Source organism: Ipomoea nil, unplaced genomic scaffold (genome assembly GCF_001879475.1).
Source record: "Ipomoea nil cultivar Tokyo-kokei standard unplaced genomic scaffold, Asagao_1.1 scaffold3030, whole genome shotgun sequence".
Taxonomy (NCBI): Eukaryota; Viridiplantae; Streptophyta; class Magnoliopsida; order Solanales; family Convolvulaceae; genus Ipomoea; species Ipomoea nil.
Window position 1 is genome coordinate 5,598,079 of NW_017619458.1, and position 19,259 is coordinate 5,617,337.

The 19,259-nt window shown below is 39.8% G+C and overlaps 1 protein-coding gene across 1 annotated transcript; it reads right to left on the reverse strand.

Moving 5' to 3' along the window:
- Window positions 1–11,940: 11,940 nt before the first annotated feature.
- On the reverse strand, window positions 11,941–12,573 carry LOC109163586. Its single transcript, XM_019312336.1, has one exon. The coding sequence runs from the start codon at window positions 12,571–12,573 to the stop codon at window positions 11,941–11,943; it is 633 nt and encodes a 210-aa protein (XP_019167881.1).
- Window positions 12,574–19,259: the final 6,686 nt, after the last annotated feature.

Below are 19,259 nucleotides of genomic sequence, written 5' to 3' on the forward strand. Positions count from 1 at the left end.
ATACTGCATGCTAAATTGTATGAAAAAAATACGTAAAATTGACACTTTTGTTGGTAGAGAGTTGTTATACCATGGTCCTAAACGACGTATAAATTGTGTATTTTTTATATTGGAATTATAAACTTCTAGAATATAAATTGTGTTTCTAAGTCAAAACAAATAATACAATACATGGTAATCAAATCATAATTTGTTAATATTGTGTAACTGCAGTATTTGAAATGAACTTGTAAATACAAAACAAGACAATCAATTACATATATGTTAACATTGTATATTCCTAGTATAGAAATAGTGAATTTTTAAAAGGTAAATTGTGAACATTTGGACTTGGATGTACACTTTGTAAGGTCGACCCGAGCCCACAAAATAATTTGCGGTTGGTCGATGCAATATTATTATTTTTGTGACACATACGAATGGAAAACCTTTATTATTAAACAAGGAATTTAAGTTAATTTTACACGTAGTTTGGAGATAGAGTTTTATTTATAAAAGAAATTAAAAGTTAGGAAAAAAAAAAAACAATTGTGGAAAATTACGTATGTGTTTGCAATTGTATTGTTGTTAGGAAGAAGATAAAAGCTAAGAAATGAGCCAATGATTGAGAGGATAAGAAAGAAATTGCGCACTTCATTTCGTCACACAGCATTTATTCATAGCGACGTTTACAACTCACAAAGCCATCGCTATCAATTTTCTTTTCTGTTTTCCTAGCAACACATCGAAGGTCACCTGCTGTATAACCGGTATGAAAATTGCCACTCCATCCGTTCAAAAATATTTGCTATTGGCCCATAAAGGGTGATTCAAGGGATGAACTCGTATCACAAATTCATAAGTTTGATTTGGAGCTAGCGCACACTAAATTAGTCTTGCACCCCCGCCCCCTCACATAGGTGATTCTTTTCCGAGTATCCCGCATACTCAGGGGCGGAGGCAAAGGTATGCCAAGGGGCCTTGGGCCCCCCTCCCCCCAATTTTTTTAAAAAATATTAAATATAATATTAAATTTTTAAAAAAAATATTATATAGAATATTAAAATTTGGTTGTTCCTTCAAAATATTTGACCCCCTCCTACATAAATTAATCCTACAAGCTAAGTTATAAACTTCTTCATCTTCTTAACATCTTCCGTTGTCTCCAATATCAAATTATGTATTCACTATATTGTTGACTACTCACATTCAAATTAAACCTCATTTAATATACTTACTAGTTTTTCTTTCTAAAATCATACATATGTGCGGTATATACGCTATAACAAGATAATTTGTCATTAAAATCTATGCATATTTTTCAAGTTAATTTCTATTTTTTTTCTAACTACATGTTTGGTTAATTTTTGTTTCATATTCTATTGTATATTTTAAATAGTGGTTTTGTTTTATTCTAAATAATGGATATGATGGTGCATTTGTTTGGTTAATTATGCAGATTTGTGGTTACGTGATAAATGTTGTATTTAATTTAACATGCATAATAATGTAAAAATTGTGTAGTATATGTATTTAAGAAAACAATTGCTATTATGTTATGTTGTGAAGATGGCAGTTTTCAAGAATAACCAATGGTCTTTTTAAAACATGCGTGAATGTTTTCATTTTTTCAACCGTACAAAGCAATGTTCATTGAAAAGCATATTACAAAATAATTTAATATAGATTCAATTATAAATTATTTATTCTAAGCTTTATTAAATTTGTAATGTAATGATTATTTTGAAATATGTTAACTGGATATCAATGTATTTGATTTAGTATTTCAACCGTAGTTGGCCCCCCCGCACTATTCAATCCTGGCTCCGCCCCTGTGCATACTCACATTTTTCAACCAACATTCAAATCATTAAAGCATCAAGATGCTAACCTTGTGCGGAAGTCACTGTTTTAACGAGGAGTGGTAGGGAGTTCGAGACCCCCACAGTGACATGCTCCGTTCCATAATTTAGTTGTCCCATTGAACCTAGGTGCCAGCTAGGTTGGGTATCCACTATAGAACTTTATACCAAGGGCTTTAGACTCATTCCTCGTCTCAACTTCTCCACAACTTCTTTGCATAACCCTTTGGTTAGCAGATCCGCTATATTGTCTTTTGACTTTACGTAGTCAATCGAGACAACACCAGTTGTGAGAAGTTGTCTAATGGTATTATGTCTACGACGTACATGTCTAGACTTACCATTATACATATGATTATGTACTCTCCCAATTGCGGCTTGACTATCACAATGCACACATATTGGAGATACAAGTTTCTCTTATTTAGGAATATCCTCTAGAAAATAGCGTAGCCATTCAGCCTCTTCACAACATTTGTCCAAGGCTATCAGCTCAGACTCCATCGTGGATCTAGCTATCAAGGTTTGTTTAGAGGATTTCCATGCAACGACTGCACCGGCAAGTGTAAACACGTAGCCACTCGTGGACTTAGAGTCCTTAATATCAGATATCCAGCTAGCGTCACTATACGTACTATACCCTTCAAGTACAACAGGATACCTCCCATCGTGCAGTCCAAGGTCCCGAGTATACCTCAAGTATCTCATAACCTTCACTATTGCCGTCCAGTGCATGGCACCGGGGTTACTCGTATATCTACTAAGCTTACTAACCGTAAAGGCAATATCCGGCCTAGTACAGCTCATTAGATATATCAAACTACCAATAACCCGAGCATATTCTACCTGAGAAATACACTCCCCGTGTTTCTTGGTTAGATGAACGATTCGATCTAATGGCATCCTAGTCCTTTGATGATTATCCTTGTTAAAATTTTCAAGGATTTTATCAATATAATGTGATTAGCTCAACACAAGACCATCAGGTCTTCTAATGATTCTAATCCCGAGGATTAAATCAGCCAAACTCATATCCTTCATGTTAAATATCGCATTTAACATGTTTTTGGTAGACTTGATCATCCGATTGTTACTACCAACGATGAACATATCATCTACACATAAAAAAAGAATGACATAGACATCTATCATTTCCTTAACGTAGACACGTTTGTCACTTTCGTTTATTCTAAACCCATTGGTTAACTTTGCATGGTCAAACTTCTCGTGTCACTGCTTAGGCTCTTGTTTTAAACCATAGAGCGATTTAACCAACTTACACACTTTTTTTTCTTGGCCTGGAACCACGAACCCTTCGGGTTGTTCCATATAGATTTCCTCATCTAATTCACCATTTAGGAAAGCGGTTTTAAAATCCATTTGATGAACTTCCAAATTCTGCAGAGTGACTATGACTAGTATCATCCTAATGGAATTTATTCTTGTCACATGAGAATATGTGTCGAAGTATCAAGGCCCCCGCGTTGCCTGTAACCCTTGATTACGAGCCTAGCCTTATACTTCTCAATGGAACCGTCTGGTTTCATCTTCCTTTTAAAGACCCACATGTATCCTAGGGGTTTACTACCCGGAGGTAGAACAACAAGTTCCCAAGTGTGATTCTGTAAGATAGAATCCACTTCACTTTTAATAGCATCTTTCCACATTGATCCTTCCATAGAAGTCATGGCCTCTACATACGTTCGAGGCTCGTTCTCTATCAAACAAGATAGAAAATCAGGTCCGTTTTCTAATAAACAAATTAGAGTACTTGACTCATACTCTAACAAGTAAGTTAGAAAATCAGGACCAAATGATTTCTCAAATGATTGCCCTACTATCATTATCCATAGCTTCGTCAAACGTTCGTTTTGACGTACTCGGTCCCTCATTGAACATACAGGGAAATACATATTCAAAGAAAGATGCATTCCTTGATTCTATTATCGTGTTCGTATGTACGTCCGCAATATGGGACTCGTGTACTAAGAACCGATAAGCACTAATGTTATGTGCGTAGCCAATAAAGATACAGTCCACCGTCTTAGGACCTATCTTTACTTTCTTGGGTGTTAGCACCAAAACTTTGGCAAGACACCCCCAGACTTTCAGGTACTGGTAGGAAGGTGTCCTACCGTTCCACAACTCATAAGGAGTCTTATCGAGCTTCTTGCGGGGTACCTTATTTAAAAGGTAATTACTTGTCAAAATCGCCTCAGCCCACATACCTTGAGGAATACCCGAACTTATAAGCATCACATTCATCATATCTTTCAATGTACGATTCTTTCGTTCGGCAACTCCGTTTGATTGAGGTGCGTAAGGTGCAGTACACTCGTGTATAATACCTACACTCGCACAGAAGTCACCAATTGGTGCTTCGTACACACCACCTCTATCACTTCTAACCTTTTTAATCTTACGATTAAGTTGGTTTTCAACTTCATTCTTGAAATGAATGAATTTTCCCAAGGCTTCGTCTTTGCTTTTAAGCAAATACACATAGCAATAATGTGTCCTATCATCGATAAACGTGGAATAAAATACATAATTCCAGTGGTTCAGTTTTCCTTTCAACCGATTTGAAAGGTAATTTCGTTAGTTTTGCCTCAACACAAATTTCACATTTGTTATTTGTGTTAATTTGAAAATTAGGAATATGGTGCATGCTAATTAATCTACGTATAGAATTAAAATTAACATGACCTAATCTACCATGCCACAAATTGGAAGACTCAAGCAAGTAAACAGAAGTAACTTTACTTTTATTGATAACAGACATTACATTGAGCTTGAAAAGCTCATCAGTTACATAACATTTACCAACAAACATTCCTAACTTAGACAAAACAACCTTGTCTGACTCGAACACCGTGCGAAACCCATGTTTGTTCAACAGAGAGCCAGACACAAGATTCTTCCTCATCTCAGGAACATACAGCACGTTGTTCAACGTCAGTTCCTTCCTGGAAGTCATCTTCAGAACCACCTTGCCCATGCCTTCTACAGCAGATTGAGCAGAGTTTCTCATCCACACCTTTTCGCCCTCAATGGTCTCAAAAGTGTTGAACATCTCTCGGATGCAACATAAATGTCTGGTTGCACTGGTATCGATGGACCACTCACGCGGGTTAGAGCCCACGAGGTTCACCTCGGTCACGATATCCGAAAGGCTAATCTCGACCTCCTTCTGATTGCTCTCTCCAACAACCTTGGCTTCAGAACTCTTGTTCTTCTTCCTTGGAGCCTTGCATTTAGAATACTTGTGGCCAGGTTTGCCACAATTGAAACATTTACCATGAAACTTCTTCTTGGTAATGCCTCCATTTTGGACTTAGCTTTCGCTTGTCCTTCTTGTTCTTCTTGGAGCTTTTACCGTGATCCACAACATTGGCCTTAGCGCCATCAATGATAGTACATCTTCCGTCATTCTTCATGTTCCCTTCCTCAATTCTAAGTCGCTGGATCAGGTCCTCCAGATTCACCTCCTTTCGTTTATCCTTTAGGTAATTCTTGAAATCCTTCCAGCCTAGAGGTAACTAGTGGATCACGGATCCCACTTGGAAGGCTTCACTTAACACCATGCCCTCATCACGGATTTCGTCGAAGATTAGTTGCAAATCTTCTACCTGACTTAGCACGGTCTTGGAATCAACCATTTTGAAGTCGAGGAATCGGCCAACCACAAATTTCTTGGTGCCGGCATCCTCACTTCTATATTTATGATCGAAGGCTTCCCACAACACCTTTGATGTACTTATCTTTAGATATACATCGTATAGCGCATCACTTAATCCGTTCAGGATGTAGTTTCGGCATAGGAAGTCTGAATCCTTCCAAATACCAACTGCCATCACGGACTGAGAATCTTGTTCCTTTATCTCAGGAACATTCTCGGTCAAGAACCTTGCCAGGCCGAGAGTTGCTAGGTAGAACAACGTCTTTTGCTGCAACCTCTTGAAATTCGATCCAACTCCGGTGAACTTATTATCTGGCTTTTCAGCCGATTTGCTCGGTACCGAGGGTACCCGAGTCATGGGAATATATCCCTCAGTGCTCCCACCGTCTTGTGAACCAACGTTCACTGGTGGTGCTTGGGAGTTAGCAACATTGTAACACCCCTAGATTTTTAAAATATTTAAACCTTATAAAATAAAGGTGAATCTAATATTAAATCCCAAACAGAGCATAAACGAAACATAATAGTCGGGGTGCTATGCCACATCTAGGTTTGAGAACCTAGATGCACATGCTAAACTAACCAAACAAGGCATGAACTGTGACTAATATCCATAATACAATTCAAACCTCACAGGCCATCTAACTAATACTAAGCTAAGTCCTCGAGTCCGTCTAACGCGCTCCGAAACTACTGATCTGAACTTGGAAAAACATACAGTGTAACAACCGTCAGCGAATAATGCTGGTAACCCACTCCAACGCGTTAAGTACAATATAGGTAGATATAAGAATTCATTTTGAAACTGGAATACATATATACTTACGAGACTCTAATTTAAATCCGAGATCAAGACTCAAGACACAACAACAGACTTGATATTAGAGAACAATCATAAAGACTAGCATGCGTCCTAAGAGCATGATACAACACATAATAAACATATAGGCAAATAAATAGCAAATAGAGACAACAAAGGAGTTCAAGACAATCATTTAGCAAGTAGTCATTGAGTCACACAATCCATCTTCCAACCTTATACCAAGTTCCAACCTTGTAGCTCCCCTCCGTCCTTATATTAGTTCCAACCTATACCTCAAGGCCACCCTTATATCGCCTCCCTTATTCCTCCGGCAACTACATGCCCCCACCGACAAACCACCTTTCAACCACCAACATATCAAGATAGCGCCGCAGTGCTATTCACATGATCCTTACCTCTAGTACCAATATCAAGGGGTCAGTGCATATAGCCTTGACATGACACTGCAACACTTATAACCTGACCCATGCTCAACGGCAAGCTAGTCGAAGGTGGGTTTGTGCCTGAGCATAGTAACCGCTAAACCTGTACCATTAGTACAACGACCGGGAACTCGTAGTGCCAACCGCCAACAATTCATTTCCACCAATTACAATCTCATCATCATCACCATCATCAGTCACACCGACCATTGCGCAATGACCACGATACTCATCATCATTCAATCAACACATAATCAAATAACAATCAAGACATAACAACAATGACACGTACTACACATAAATTCCTAGAACGGTATTCAAGACATCAAACAGGACTCATACACGACAACCGGGATACAACGGGACACAACGGAACACGGGGAAACAACAAACGGGGGAAAACATCACGGCCCATATCAACTTTCCAGCGGGTGGATGGTGGGTGGAGGACCACCCGCCAGCCACCCGCCGGTGGGCAGCCATCATTCCAGTGGGTGGCCGGCGGGCAGCCATCATTCCAGTGGGTAGCCGGCGGGCAGGCCACCGCCCGCCGGCTGCCCGCTGGATTGGGCTCGCCGGGCAGCGGGTAAGTGGTGGGTGGTCAACCCCCCCCCCCCCACCTACCCCCGCTCGTACATAGACAACTTTTCGGTCCCGGGATCACTTGTGGAACCCGAAACCATGTCCAGACACATTTCAATACATAATGACAGCACCACGGATTCAATTAACGGAATTAAATCAAGAATCATTCCAAATACATTCTAACACGTTTCCTAAACATGCCAGGACTCGATATTAATCATATAACGGTTCAGGAGCATCCGGAACCTCAAGAACATCAAGCAATCTATATGCAAAGTCCTAAAGATAAATCCTAGACTAGACCCAACACCCGATCATGCATAAACCCACCCAAATATACCAATGATAAACATTATTTTTAGTGTTATTTTATATAATCTTTTTATAGTTTATTTGCAATAATTAATAATTAATTAATTAAATAATATATATTTTTATTTATTATTATTTTTAATAGCTTTATTAATTTTGTTCAATTTTAGAATAGTTTTATTAAATTTGTTTAGTATTTGAATTTTGTCAGTCTAATAATTCTTTGGTCTTAATTTATTAATAATAATATTAACTTTAGTAGTACATGTTCAGTAGGAGTTTAATAAATGTAGATTAGTTATATATGGTCTCTAATAAGGTTATTATTATTATTATTATTATTATTATTATTATTATTATTATTATTATTATTATTATTATTATTATTATTATTATTATTATTATTATTATTATTATTATATTAAGAATCGCAGACTTCTTCTCCGTCAATGGCTACGATCCTAGTGAGGCGGTGAGCAGTAGAGTTTCCGATGATCAAGCAATTTTAGAGAGAAATTACGGAAGAATTTGGTTAAGAAAGCAATATAAATAGATGGTGAATTCAAGGAAAGAAGAATCAGTTTTATTTGACCCCGGATCAATTCCGGAGGTGAGAAAAGAAGAGAGCAATTCAGATTGTATGCCGCAGATTCTTCGATTGCCCCGTCCAAATTTTGATAGCAGCAGCAATTAATTCCCACCTTGGTGCGTCAAATTTATCTCGGCAGCTTCGGAATTACCATAAGATTTCTTCTGACTTCGACAGCTCCGTAATTGGCATAAGAATTCCTCTTTTGTTTTTCATTCTTACTCTTGCCTTTGTTTATTCTTTTTCTCTATTTAGCATTGAAATTGTCTCCAGATTATTGCATTTGTTTGTTCTTTTTTTTTTTCTTCAATTCCCTAAGTGCACACTGTTTTAATTCTTCTTTACCCTTTATAATATTTGATTGTTTTAATTAGTGTTGAAAGATGAAGCATTGTGATTTAATTATTATTGCAAAGTTTATAATAGTACACTTTAGTTTTTTTTCTGGTAACATGAACAATACACTCTGGAAGTTTTGCAGTCGTTATGTTTTTAATATATGTTTTCAATTCAATTATGTCTTATCTTACGCTTTGAACTATGATTCGCATTTAAGTTATTTTAATATTTGATATTTGCTTTGAGCACTTTAAATTATCAAGCTCCTAATTTTAATTTGATATTATTCCATTTTGTTGTTATTATCTTTCCGGCCTATATTTTCTACTTGCAGTCTCATTTGGTTAAGTACCTTTTGACTCTAAATTAGCTTTGAACCGTTAATTTGTCAAGTTTAGTTGTTAAATTGCATCGTATAATTTCCTGTGGGTTCGACCCTTGCCTTTGCACACTATCACTACACTGACTCGTGCACTTGCGAGGACTTATTTAAAATTGTCCATCAACCAAGAACATCACAACAACGGGATTCACGCTATAAACCCTAGGGACAAGCTCTAGACATAATTAAATACAAGATTACACATATAACCAATCACAACATCAAGATCATCAAATAAACACAATATAGATCCTAGGTAAGGCTCTATCAAGACTCAATCACAGAATCACACATACGACTATCAAAGGAGCCAATGAATAAGATATAGCAAGGAAAATAGGTTTTGTAAGACATGGGTTACCTCTTAGCCCTAATCAATATCCTTGGCTACTATGGTTCTTCCCTAAGATCTCCCTCCAATGGATTCCTCTAAGCTTGGTGGCGGGGAATTCCTTTGCTAGGTTTCCTCGGGGAATATCTCGCGCAGTAGGATTAATCATGGTGGGGTTTCTAAATGCTTTCTAATTCCCTATATATAGATTCAGGAGTCCTAACTAGAATCTAAATAGTAAAGGTCCTCTTTTCCTATTCCTTGTAGGATTAAAGACTTGGTTAAGGATAAGGGTCCATGATCCATTGTGGACCACTCTAATTAATTAAGGGAAATTCTAGCCCAATTAAATACCTTTTAATTATATATTAACGGAATTAATTTCATAATTAGTCCGGATACGGAGGCCGTAACACGGGGTGTTACAAACATTGTTGCCGTTCCCACCACTGTTGTTCTCAACAACATTCTCCTCCCCTAGATTAGCCAGTGTGGGATTCTCCATTTCTTCTAGGAAATTAGTGACAAAACACAACCAACAGGAAACAAGGGGAAATATGGTTTTAAGATTTTTGGGTAATTTCCTGTTGGTAAACTCAAAAATAATAATCCTACGAAAAGATTATTAAAATAAGGGAAGGCAAATAATTGGGAAGGAAATGGTGGATGATGCGGTTAAAGGTTAGCACGAGTTGAACAAATTGTTCTTTTCCTTAAAACCTTATTTGCTACCTCCCACAAGTGCTAGGAGCGTTGTAGCCTAGGTTTCCCAGGATAAAACGTGCTACGATTCAGTGTTTGAGCACCCAAACAAAGAACCCGTTGGAGCTGGAAAACAAATGTCTAGTTCTGTGTGGTAGGCTTGAAAGAAAGCTTCTATGCTATACAACTCAATAAGCCATAAAAGAGCTCTTGTATAAATAGTGGGACAAATCCTCTTCCCAAACCATTGTGGGACAAAAGCTTCACTTTTTCCCATCATTTTTCCAACTCAAATGGGTCTACTTTGAGAATCAATATCTCATTCACCCATTATCCGTTTGAGCGTACAACATATCAATCTATTCATCTCACTACGAAGAACCCGAATCCACTTTGACCCGACCCAAATCGAAAGTGAACCCCACTGATATTTGTACCACAAGATAGCTACTTAAAATGTCGCTTTATGCCAATTTATTCTATTTTTCCAACAGGCTTCTCTTATTCACTTCTTAATGTGATTGATGGGATAATGTCTTCTCGATTTAATGAGTTAGAATGTCGGTATACTTTGATAAGCTATCCACTTTGAGTAAAATTGAACGTATTATTAAAATTTTAATTGTTGTTAACTAAAAAAATATTTGATACAAGCTATTTGACAATAGCTATGTTTTGTCCAGTTTTTTTTTTTTTTTTTAAATAACAAAAAAAAAAAAAAAGTATTGGTTTCTGAAAACCAATCTCATTTCTACTATTTTCCGTTGGAAACCAATTTGGTTTCTGCTGGTTTCCCTCGAAAGAAGGTTGAAAGCTGAGGATGGTGGAAGAAGCCAGGAAGAAGAAGTCATGTGGATCTGGAAAATGACTTCGCCTAAAAAAGAGGTAAAGTTATTTTTCAAGAAAACAAAGTTGTTTTCTCCTTGATCGGAAATTATTTTTCATTTGACTTTAATTTTACTCCCCCTCTCAAACACTGAAAATTCGAAAAATAATTTCCAGAAATCATTTTCTGAGTTTACAAACACACCCTTAGTAGAAGTCCTAACTTTTCTATACATGCGTGACTTTTTTTTTTCTTTTTCTTATTTTTAAATTTTAACGAACATGTCAGAAAATTTGGATAATTTTTTTAATAAATTAATTAAAATTTATTTGGCTCATATTCTAACAAATAAGTTAGAAAATCTTGACCAAAATGTTTTTCAATCATAGCATTTTTGCTGCACCAATGCTTGGATTTATGATTTGACCCCCACTTTCATTATCCATAACTTCCTCAAACATTTGTTTGAATGAACTTTGAACTTGTACAAAAATACATCTTAAAGAATCATACATTTCTCGATTTAATAATTGTTGTGTTCTTTTGTATATATGGATTACTAAACTCATATATGAAAAACTGATAAACACTATTGTTATGTGCATAGCCAATAAAAATACAATACATCTATTGTATTGAGACTAATTTTTATTTTCTTCCGTGTTGACATTGCTACTTTAGCAAGACAACCCTCTTAAGTATTAATAAGATGATTTATTACCTTTCTACAATTTGTAAAAAGTTTTATCAAGTTTTTTACGGGGAACTTTATTTAAAAGGTAATTGCTTAGAAAAATAACCTCACCCCACATATTTTAAGGTAAACATGAACTTATTAAAATAACATTTATCATTTCTTAAAATAAACGATTTTCACGTTGAACAAACCCTTTAATTGAGGTAAATAAGGTGTCATAACCTCATATAAAATGCCATGTTATGGTGTGTATAAAAATTATCAATAGGTGTTTCGTATTTACAACCTCAATCATCTAACCACTTAAAATATCTAAGTTGATTTTCCACTTCATTATTATAATGAAGGATTTCTTCATAACTTCATCTTTAGATTTTTTTTTTTTGAGTGTAAACAGAAAATTCATTACTGATCAGAATAAGTGCGAAATACAATCCGGTGGGACACTAGTCCAGACCCCTGAGACAGCCCTAGAAACGGTTGCCCGAGCAAGCTCATGAGCCACACGATTCACTGATCTCTTGATATGGGATACACTTACATTCCCAATATCCATAGCAATCGACTTACATTGCTTCACTATTAACCCAACATAAGAAAAATCAGAAAAACAAGAATTGAAAGCGGTACAAAAATTTAAACAATCAGACTCTATCATAACATTACTAAAAGCCTGTGACTTAATCCAAGTTAATGCCTCCTTAACTCCTAGAACTTCTGCCGTGAACGGATCCTCCTCGCCTAACAGCCTGTTACACTTCGCTGCGATAAACGTCCCTTCATGATTACGAAGCACAAAGCCATAGCCAGCCCCTTCCCTAGAAACCGTGGCGTCCACATTACACTTGATGAAGTTAGGAGGTGGTGGACTCCAGTCAGCCAACGCAGCCTCATTGACACGATCTTGGTTTCGATTTGTGTAGACTTCCTTCCAATCGGTCTGTAGCTTATGCAACTGCTCACTCGCCCAGTCCAAAGATGGTAATTTACCACGCCAAACCATGTCGTTCCGGGCTGTCCATATTATCCAGAACACTGCTGCCATCTTCGTAACATGCCTCGCATCATTTAAACCAAACCAATCCTCCATGAACCCTGCCAAACTACGACCTTGTCATACGTCCGAACTGCCCCATAGCTTCTGTGCCAACTCACAATCGAAGAACAAATGCTCAGATGACTCCATATTGAAACCACAAAATGGGCATCCTCCCCCAATCCACACCCTCCTGGAATGTAAGTTCTCCCGAACTGGGATAATGCCGCGAGCACACCGCCACAATAAATTTTTTACCTTCGGAGGTATCGGCTGTGCCCATAATTTTTTCCAAGATTGGAAAGTGCCCATGTTCACGTTCCAGGCTGAGTCCTTCGTCAATAAATGATAGCCCTGCTTAACAGTGTAGCAACCACGAATATCCCCTACCCATCTCCAAGAGTCACGGAGATGAACATTCAGAGGGGTAGCCAGAATCTTAGGTACATCCTCGGGAAGGAAAATGTCCCGTAAAACCTCTTCATCCCATCGACCCTGCCCATCATGCAAACCTTGTACTGTCGCCAACCGAAGATGATCGGCACACGGAGTGGCTAAACTAACATCGGGATTAGATGCTAACCAATGCCATCCCCATATCCTCGTAGCGCATCCGTCTCCAATGCGTCTTGCTAGCCCCATTCGTAACACATCCCTTCCAGCTAGAATACTTCTCCATAAGTAACTCGGATTCCCACCTGGTTGAGCCTCCATAAAATCTGTCCTGGGAAAATATTTGGCTTTCATAATTTGACTCACCAATGAATCTGGATATATCAAAATTCGCCAGCCTTGCTTGGCCAACAGGGCCATATTAAAAGCATGTAATTTTTTAAAACCCAGACCCCCTTTTGCCTTTGACATACACATCTTGTCCCAACTCAACCAATGAATACCACGGTTACCCCCACCCCCTCCACCCCACCAAAACCGATTAAGCATTTTTTCAATAGTATCACAAATTCGCAACGGAAGCATAAAAACTGACATTGTAAAAATTGGCAGTGAAAGCGCAATGCTTTTCAAAAGGACCTCTTTACCTGCACGAGACAGCAATCTATTTTGCCAGGCTCCAATTCTCTTTCGAATATTCCCTTCGATATACTTAAAAACCTCCGATTTGTTGCGGCCCAAAACCGAAGGCAGCCCCAAATACCGACCCAAATCCGCCGCTTCTGGAACACCAATGAGAGCCGAGACCTGGTCCCTGACTATTGATGGTGTATTATGACTATAAACAGCCGACGATTTGTCAAAATTTATAAGTTGGCCCGAGGCCAAACTGTAAACCTCTAGGCATTCCTTAATTTTTGTTGCTTCCCGTTCGTCGGCCCTGAAAAATAGCAAGCTATCGTCAGCGAAAAAAAGGTGTGTGATGGCCGGTGCACCCCGCGCCACCCTTACACCATGTATATCGCCCCGAGCTTCAGCCTGCTGTAGAAGGATAGACAAGCCTTCGGCACAGATAATAAACAGGTACGGTGATAAAGGGTCCCCCTGGCGGATACCCCGAGTAGGCCGTACCTGACCCGCTATCTCCCCATTTACTAAGATTGAGTAATTCACCGAGGTGACACACAACATTAGCATAGCCACCCAATTTCCCGGGAAACCCATTGCGTTTAACATGCCTTCCAAAAATGGCCATTCCATCCTGTCGTACGCTTTAGCCATATCTAGCTTTAGCGCCGCCCACCCCTTATTTCCCCCGGTTTTCCGCCGTAGGAAGTGACCCACCTCCCCGGCTACGATAATGTTATCCGTGAGCAACCGGTCAGGGACAAAGGCGCTTTGCGACAAGGATACTACATGAGACAAACACGTCTTCAATCTATTAGCCAACATTTTGGCTAATATTTTATAAATCACCTTACACAACGCAATAGGGCGTAGGTCCGAGACTTTTTCGGGTACAGGCTTCTTAGGGATTAAAACGATATTTGACTCGTTAAATCCCGGTGGGAATTATCTGCATTCCACACATTTAATAACGAACACAGATAGATCGTGCCCAATTACCGGCCAGAAGTGTTGAAAAAAAGCCGGCGACAAACCGTCCGGGCCGGGGGCCTTTTCGGGTTGCATGGCAAATAAAGCCATTTTAACGTCAGCTATAGTAAACGGACTAGATAATGCAGATTTCATCTCTGCCGTCACTTTTCCCCGGACACGACAAAAAAAATCAGCACTGCATGTGCCTGAGCAGAAAATGTTTTCGAAATACCTGATAACTTCCGAATTCAAAGCCGCGCCTCCCACCCACTCGTCACGATGGTTTTTGATCCGGGACAATTGATTGTGTCGCCGGCGAGCCGTAGCCATTTTGTGGAAATACTTCGTGTTTGCATCCCCATGCTTTAGCCAAAGCTGTTTTGAGTGTTGACGCCAGAAAACTTCTTCAGCTTTCAAAATTGTATCCAGCTCTTGTTCGGCTGACATAAACATAGCAACGGCATTAGGCGACCGATTCTCTCTCAGTTGATCGAGAGTTCGCCTGAGCTGATTACTTCGGGCCCCGAAGGTCCGATGGTATTCCCCGCCCCATTTCCGGAGTCGCTCGCCGCATAGAGCTAAACGATCCTGGAAAGGCTGCCCTGTAGATATACGCCATGCTTCTCCAACCACACGCATACAGCCTGCCTCCAACATCCAGGCCGACTCAAATCTAAATTTCCGGTTCGCAACGCGTGTAGGCCCAGAATTTAAATCCACAAATAGAGCACAATGATCGGAGCTGTGAGCATACAAGTTCCGCACCACAACTTCTTCATGTAATTCCATCCAGTCCAAAGTCGCCACCACCCTATCCAACCTCTCCTCTACCCATGCATCAGTACCCCTCCCCTTCACCCATGTATAACGACCTCCTACCATACCCAGGTCTACCAATCCACAGTCTTCCAGGGCGTCGTTAAAACCCTCAATTAGTGCTGATGGATGCGGGTGTACTCCCCTTTTCTCCGCTAGACTAGCAATATCATTAAAATCCCCGACAACAACCCACGGAGCTTGAGAGTCCTCCTTAAGTTGTCGCAGTAGATTCCAAGTGATATGCCGTCGACTTCTATCAAACTCCCCATAGAACCCCGTCATTCTCCACCCTGGGCGGCCCGGAAGAGTTATGTCCATGTCAATATGATTGTTGGAATAACTCCTCAGTGACGCCGTATCCTTATCCCTCCCCAAAAAAGCCAGCCCCCCACCCATCCCTATCCGTTCCACACAAACTTTCCCCTCAAAACCCAATTTAATACGAACCTTCTCCACTTTCGATTCTGTAGCTTTTGTCTCCATTAAGAAGACAAATTGGGGATGCTGCTTGGACACAAAGCCCAAGAGCTCACGAACTGACCGGGTGCCCGCCAAACCCCGGCAGTTCCAGCTTAACAGACTCATCGTTCCCGGCGAGCCTGGTCCACCAGACCCGCCAATCTATCAGCGTGTACTTTCTCGGTCATCCGCACATCTGTTTCGGATGTTCCACCAGCCTTCTCAAATCCTCCCTCCTTCGCTTCAGATCGCCCTGCAACCCCGTCGCCTCCTCCATCGCCACTAGAAGCGCCGGTGACGAGATGGATGATCGGTTTGTCGGCTCTGTCTCACTAGTTTCGGTAGTTGTCGGCATGGATGGTGCTAATAGCCACTTTGCCCCAATTGGTCGCACCTGCCTTCTGGGACCTGCGCGTAACCAAGCCCCGAACGGAAACTCATCCGGTAGAATGCCATTCTCATATGCCGTCTTGCAAAATTTATCCGAATGGCCTAGTAATCCGCAGCAGTAACAAAATGTACTGAGGCGTTCGTATTTAAATGTAATCCAACTCGTAATCCCATCGCGATGAATCAGCTTCATCCGTCTCTTAATCGGTGATGAAACTGCCAATCGGACCCGTATTCTGTAAAAACTCTTCCATGATCCTCCGAAATTAAAAGGATCAGCCGCGATGAAGGATCCAATATACTCCCCGATTTTAGCGATGAAATCAGGCGAGGCGTACATTGTCGGTTATCCGTGTATTTGAACCCAGAATGGAACAGAGTCCAGAAGAACCTCCTCTGGTTGGAGTCCTGCCGGAACCTGCTCGCAAATCAGATGATGGTTTTCGAAGGACCAAGGTCCATCATCCAGTACCCTTTGCAAATCTCTCGGGTGAGGAAACTGGAATAAGAACAAGTCATCTGCCAAAGAGAAAGCGTACATCCCCATCACCGGACGCCACACCGCTGCGAGGACATGCTGCATATGTTCGAACCGTATTGGTCGGTCCGTAAGGAGCCGTCCGACGAGGTTGTTCTGGATCGACATATCCGGGATCGCTTGCGCCACCGGAGCCTCGAGCCCGCTATCATCTTCCTCGGCGATTGCCAGATCGGCACATCGTCGTTCTAATTGCCGGATATCCATGCGAGGATGCAGAATGTGATTGGGTTGCCAAGGATGCAGATCATGTTTCAATCGCCACGAATGCAGATCGTGTTTGAATTGCCCAGAACGCCGACCGAGAATGAATTGCCAAGAACGCAGATCGTGGTTGAATTGCCACAAATGCAGATCGTAATGCAATTTCCACAACAGGAACAAATATGTGAAGAATGTGGTTGTAATTGTTGCCATCAGAAATCCCAGATATATAAAAGCCCTAGAACTCCTAGGGAGATCGCTCTCTCAGCCACGACCGAGAGAGATGTCCACGATCGGAAAAGGGATCGGAAGCACGATCAGGAAGACGACGACTAATGCGGAGCGTTTTTTCTTCCCAAACCAGTAAAATATCTATCTTTGTTGATAATTATGCTTTTAAAAAAAAAAAATCGATCACCTATTATAGATAGTTAGTTGGCTACATGTTTTAACTTCATCTTTAGATTTAATCAAATACACATTGCAATATCATGTACTATCATGAATAAAGGTAATAAATATTTATTACCACATCTTATTTATATGGTTTTAAAATTGAACAAATCATTATAAATTAATTCAAGTGGTTCCATGCATATTTCTTAAAACCAATTTGAAAGAAGTCCTTGTTGATTTTTCTACACAAATTTCACATTTGTGATTAATATCAAATTAGAATGTAGGAATTGATTATCATAATGTTAATTAATTTGTGCAAAGAATTAAAATTAACATTACATAGTTTATCATGTCACAAATTGAAAGATTCAAGTAAGAAGAAAAGTACTTTTATTGATTATAGTTATTATATTGAGCTTAAAAAACATATCCATTAAATAACATTTGCATATAAACCTTCCATACTTAGGCAACATTACTTTATCTAACTTAAACACCATACAAAAGTTGTACTTGTTCAAACAATAAACCAAAAACCAAGTCTACAGAGCTTTTAGTTCGCACATGTATTTAATTTCGAAAGATCAAAAGACTAGCCACAGAGCTCAATTTTGACATTGATTTGCACCCTTTGCATGTGCAAATTAAAGTAGAGCATTGCCCGCATGGACAGCTCAATTAGTCACAGAGGTGATGTAACACCCCTAAATTTTTAAACTTTCAAAGCTTATGGAATAAAGGCAAGTCTAACATTAATTCCCAAACAGAGTATAAACTAAACATGATAGTCGGGGTGCTATGCCACACCTGAGCTGGAGAACCCAGATGCACAGGCTAAACTAACTAACAAAGCGTAATTAATATCCAAATACAAATCAAGGCACGCAGCCCATCTCATCAAACTGGAACTATCTAAACTAAGTCCACGAATCTAACTAGCACGCTCTGACGCTACTCAACTGATCCTGAAAAACATTCGGTGTAACAACCGTCAGCGAATAATGCTGGTAACCCACTCCAACGCGTTAAGTACAATATTGGTAGATATAAGAAATCATTTTGAAACTGGAATACATATATACTTACGAGACACTAATTTAAATCCAAGATCAAGACTCAAGACAGACTCGACAATATAGAACATCATAAAGATTAACAGGCGCCCTAGGAACATGTTACAAGACAAAATGGGCAGGTAGGCATATAATAGCAGATAGATACAACAAAGGCATTCAAAGACAACCAATTAACAAGTAATCATCAATGCACACAATCCATCTTCCAACCTTATACCAAGTTCCAACCTTGTGGCTCCCCTCCGTCCTTATATCAGTTCCAACATATACCTCCAGGCCACCCTTATATCGCCTCCCTTATCCCTCCGGGCAACTACATGCCCCCACCGATAAACCACCAACATATCAAGATAGCGCCGCAGTGCCATTCACATGATCTGTACCTCTAGTGCTAATACCAAGGGGTCAGCGCATATAGCCCTGACATGGCACTACAGCACTAATAACCTGACCCATGCTCAAAGGCAAGCAAATCGAAGGTGGGTTTGTGCCTTTAGCATAGTAACCGCTAGGCTTGTACCTTTAGTACAATGACCGAGCACTCGTTGTGCCATCCGCCAACAATTCATTTCCACCAATCACAATCTCATCATTATCATCATCATTAGTCACACCGGTCATTGCGCAATGACCATGATACTCATCATCATTCAATCACACATAATCAATCAATGACAATCAATACATAACAACAATGACACGTACTACAAACCCGTCGCCACTCAGCGTCGTCAAGGCCGACCGAGAGGGCGTTCGTTACGGCCCACGGTTCGAACCCACTCTATGGCCACTCGAAGTCATGGTGATGGTCATCTTTT

Excerpts from the sequence above, each read along its gene's own strand:
- LOC109163586 (XM_019312336.1), bottom strand. The coding sequence starts at position 12,573 with ATGGCAGCAGTGTTCTGGATAATATGGACAGCCCGGAACGACATGGTT.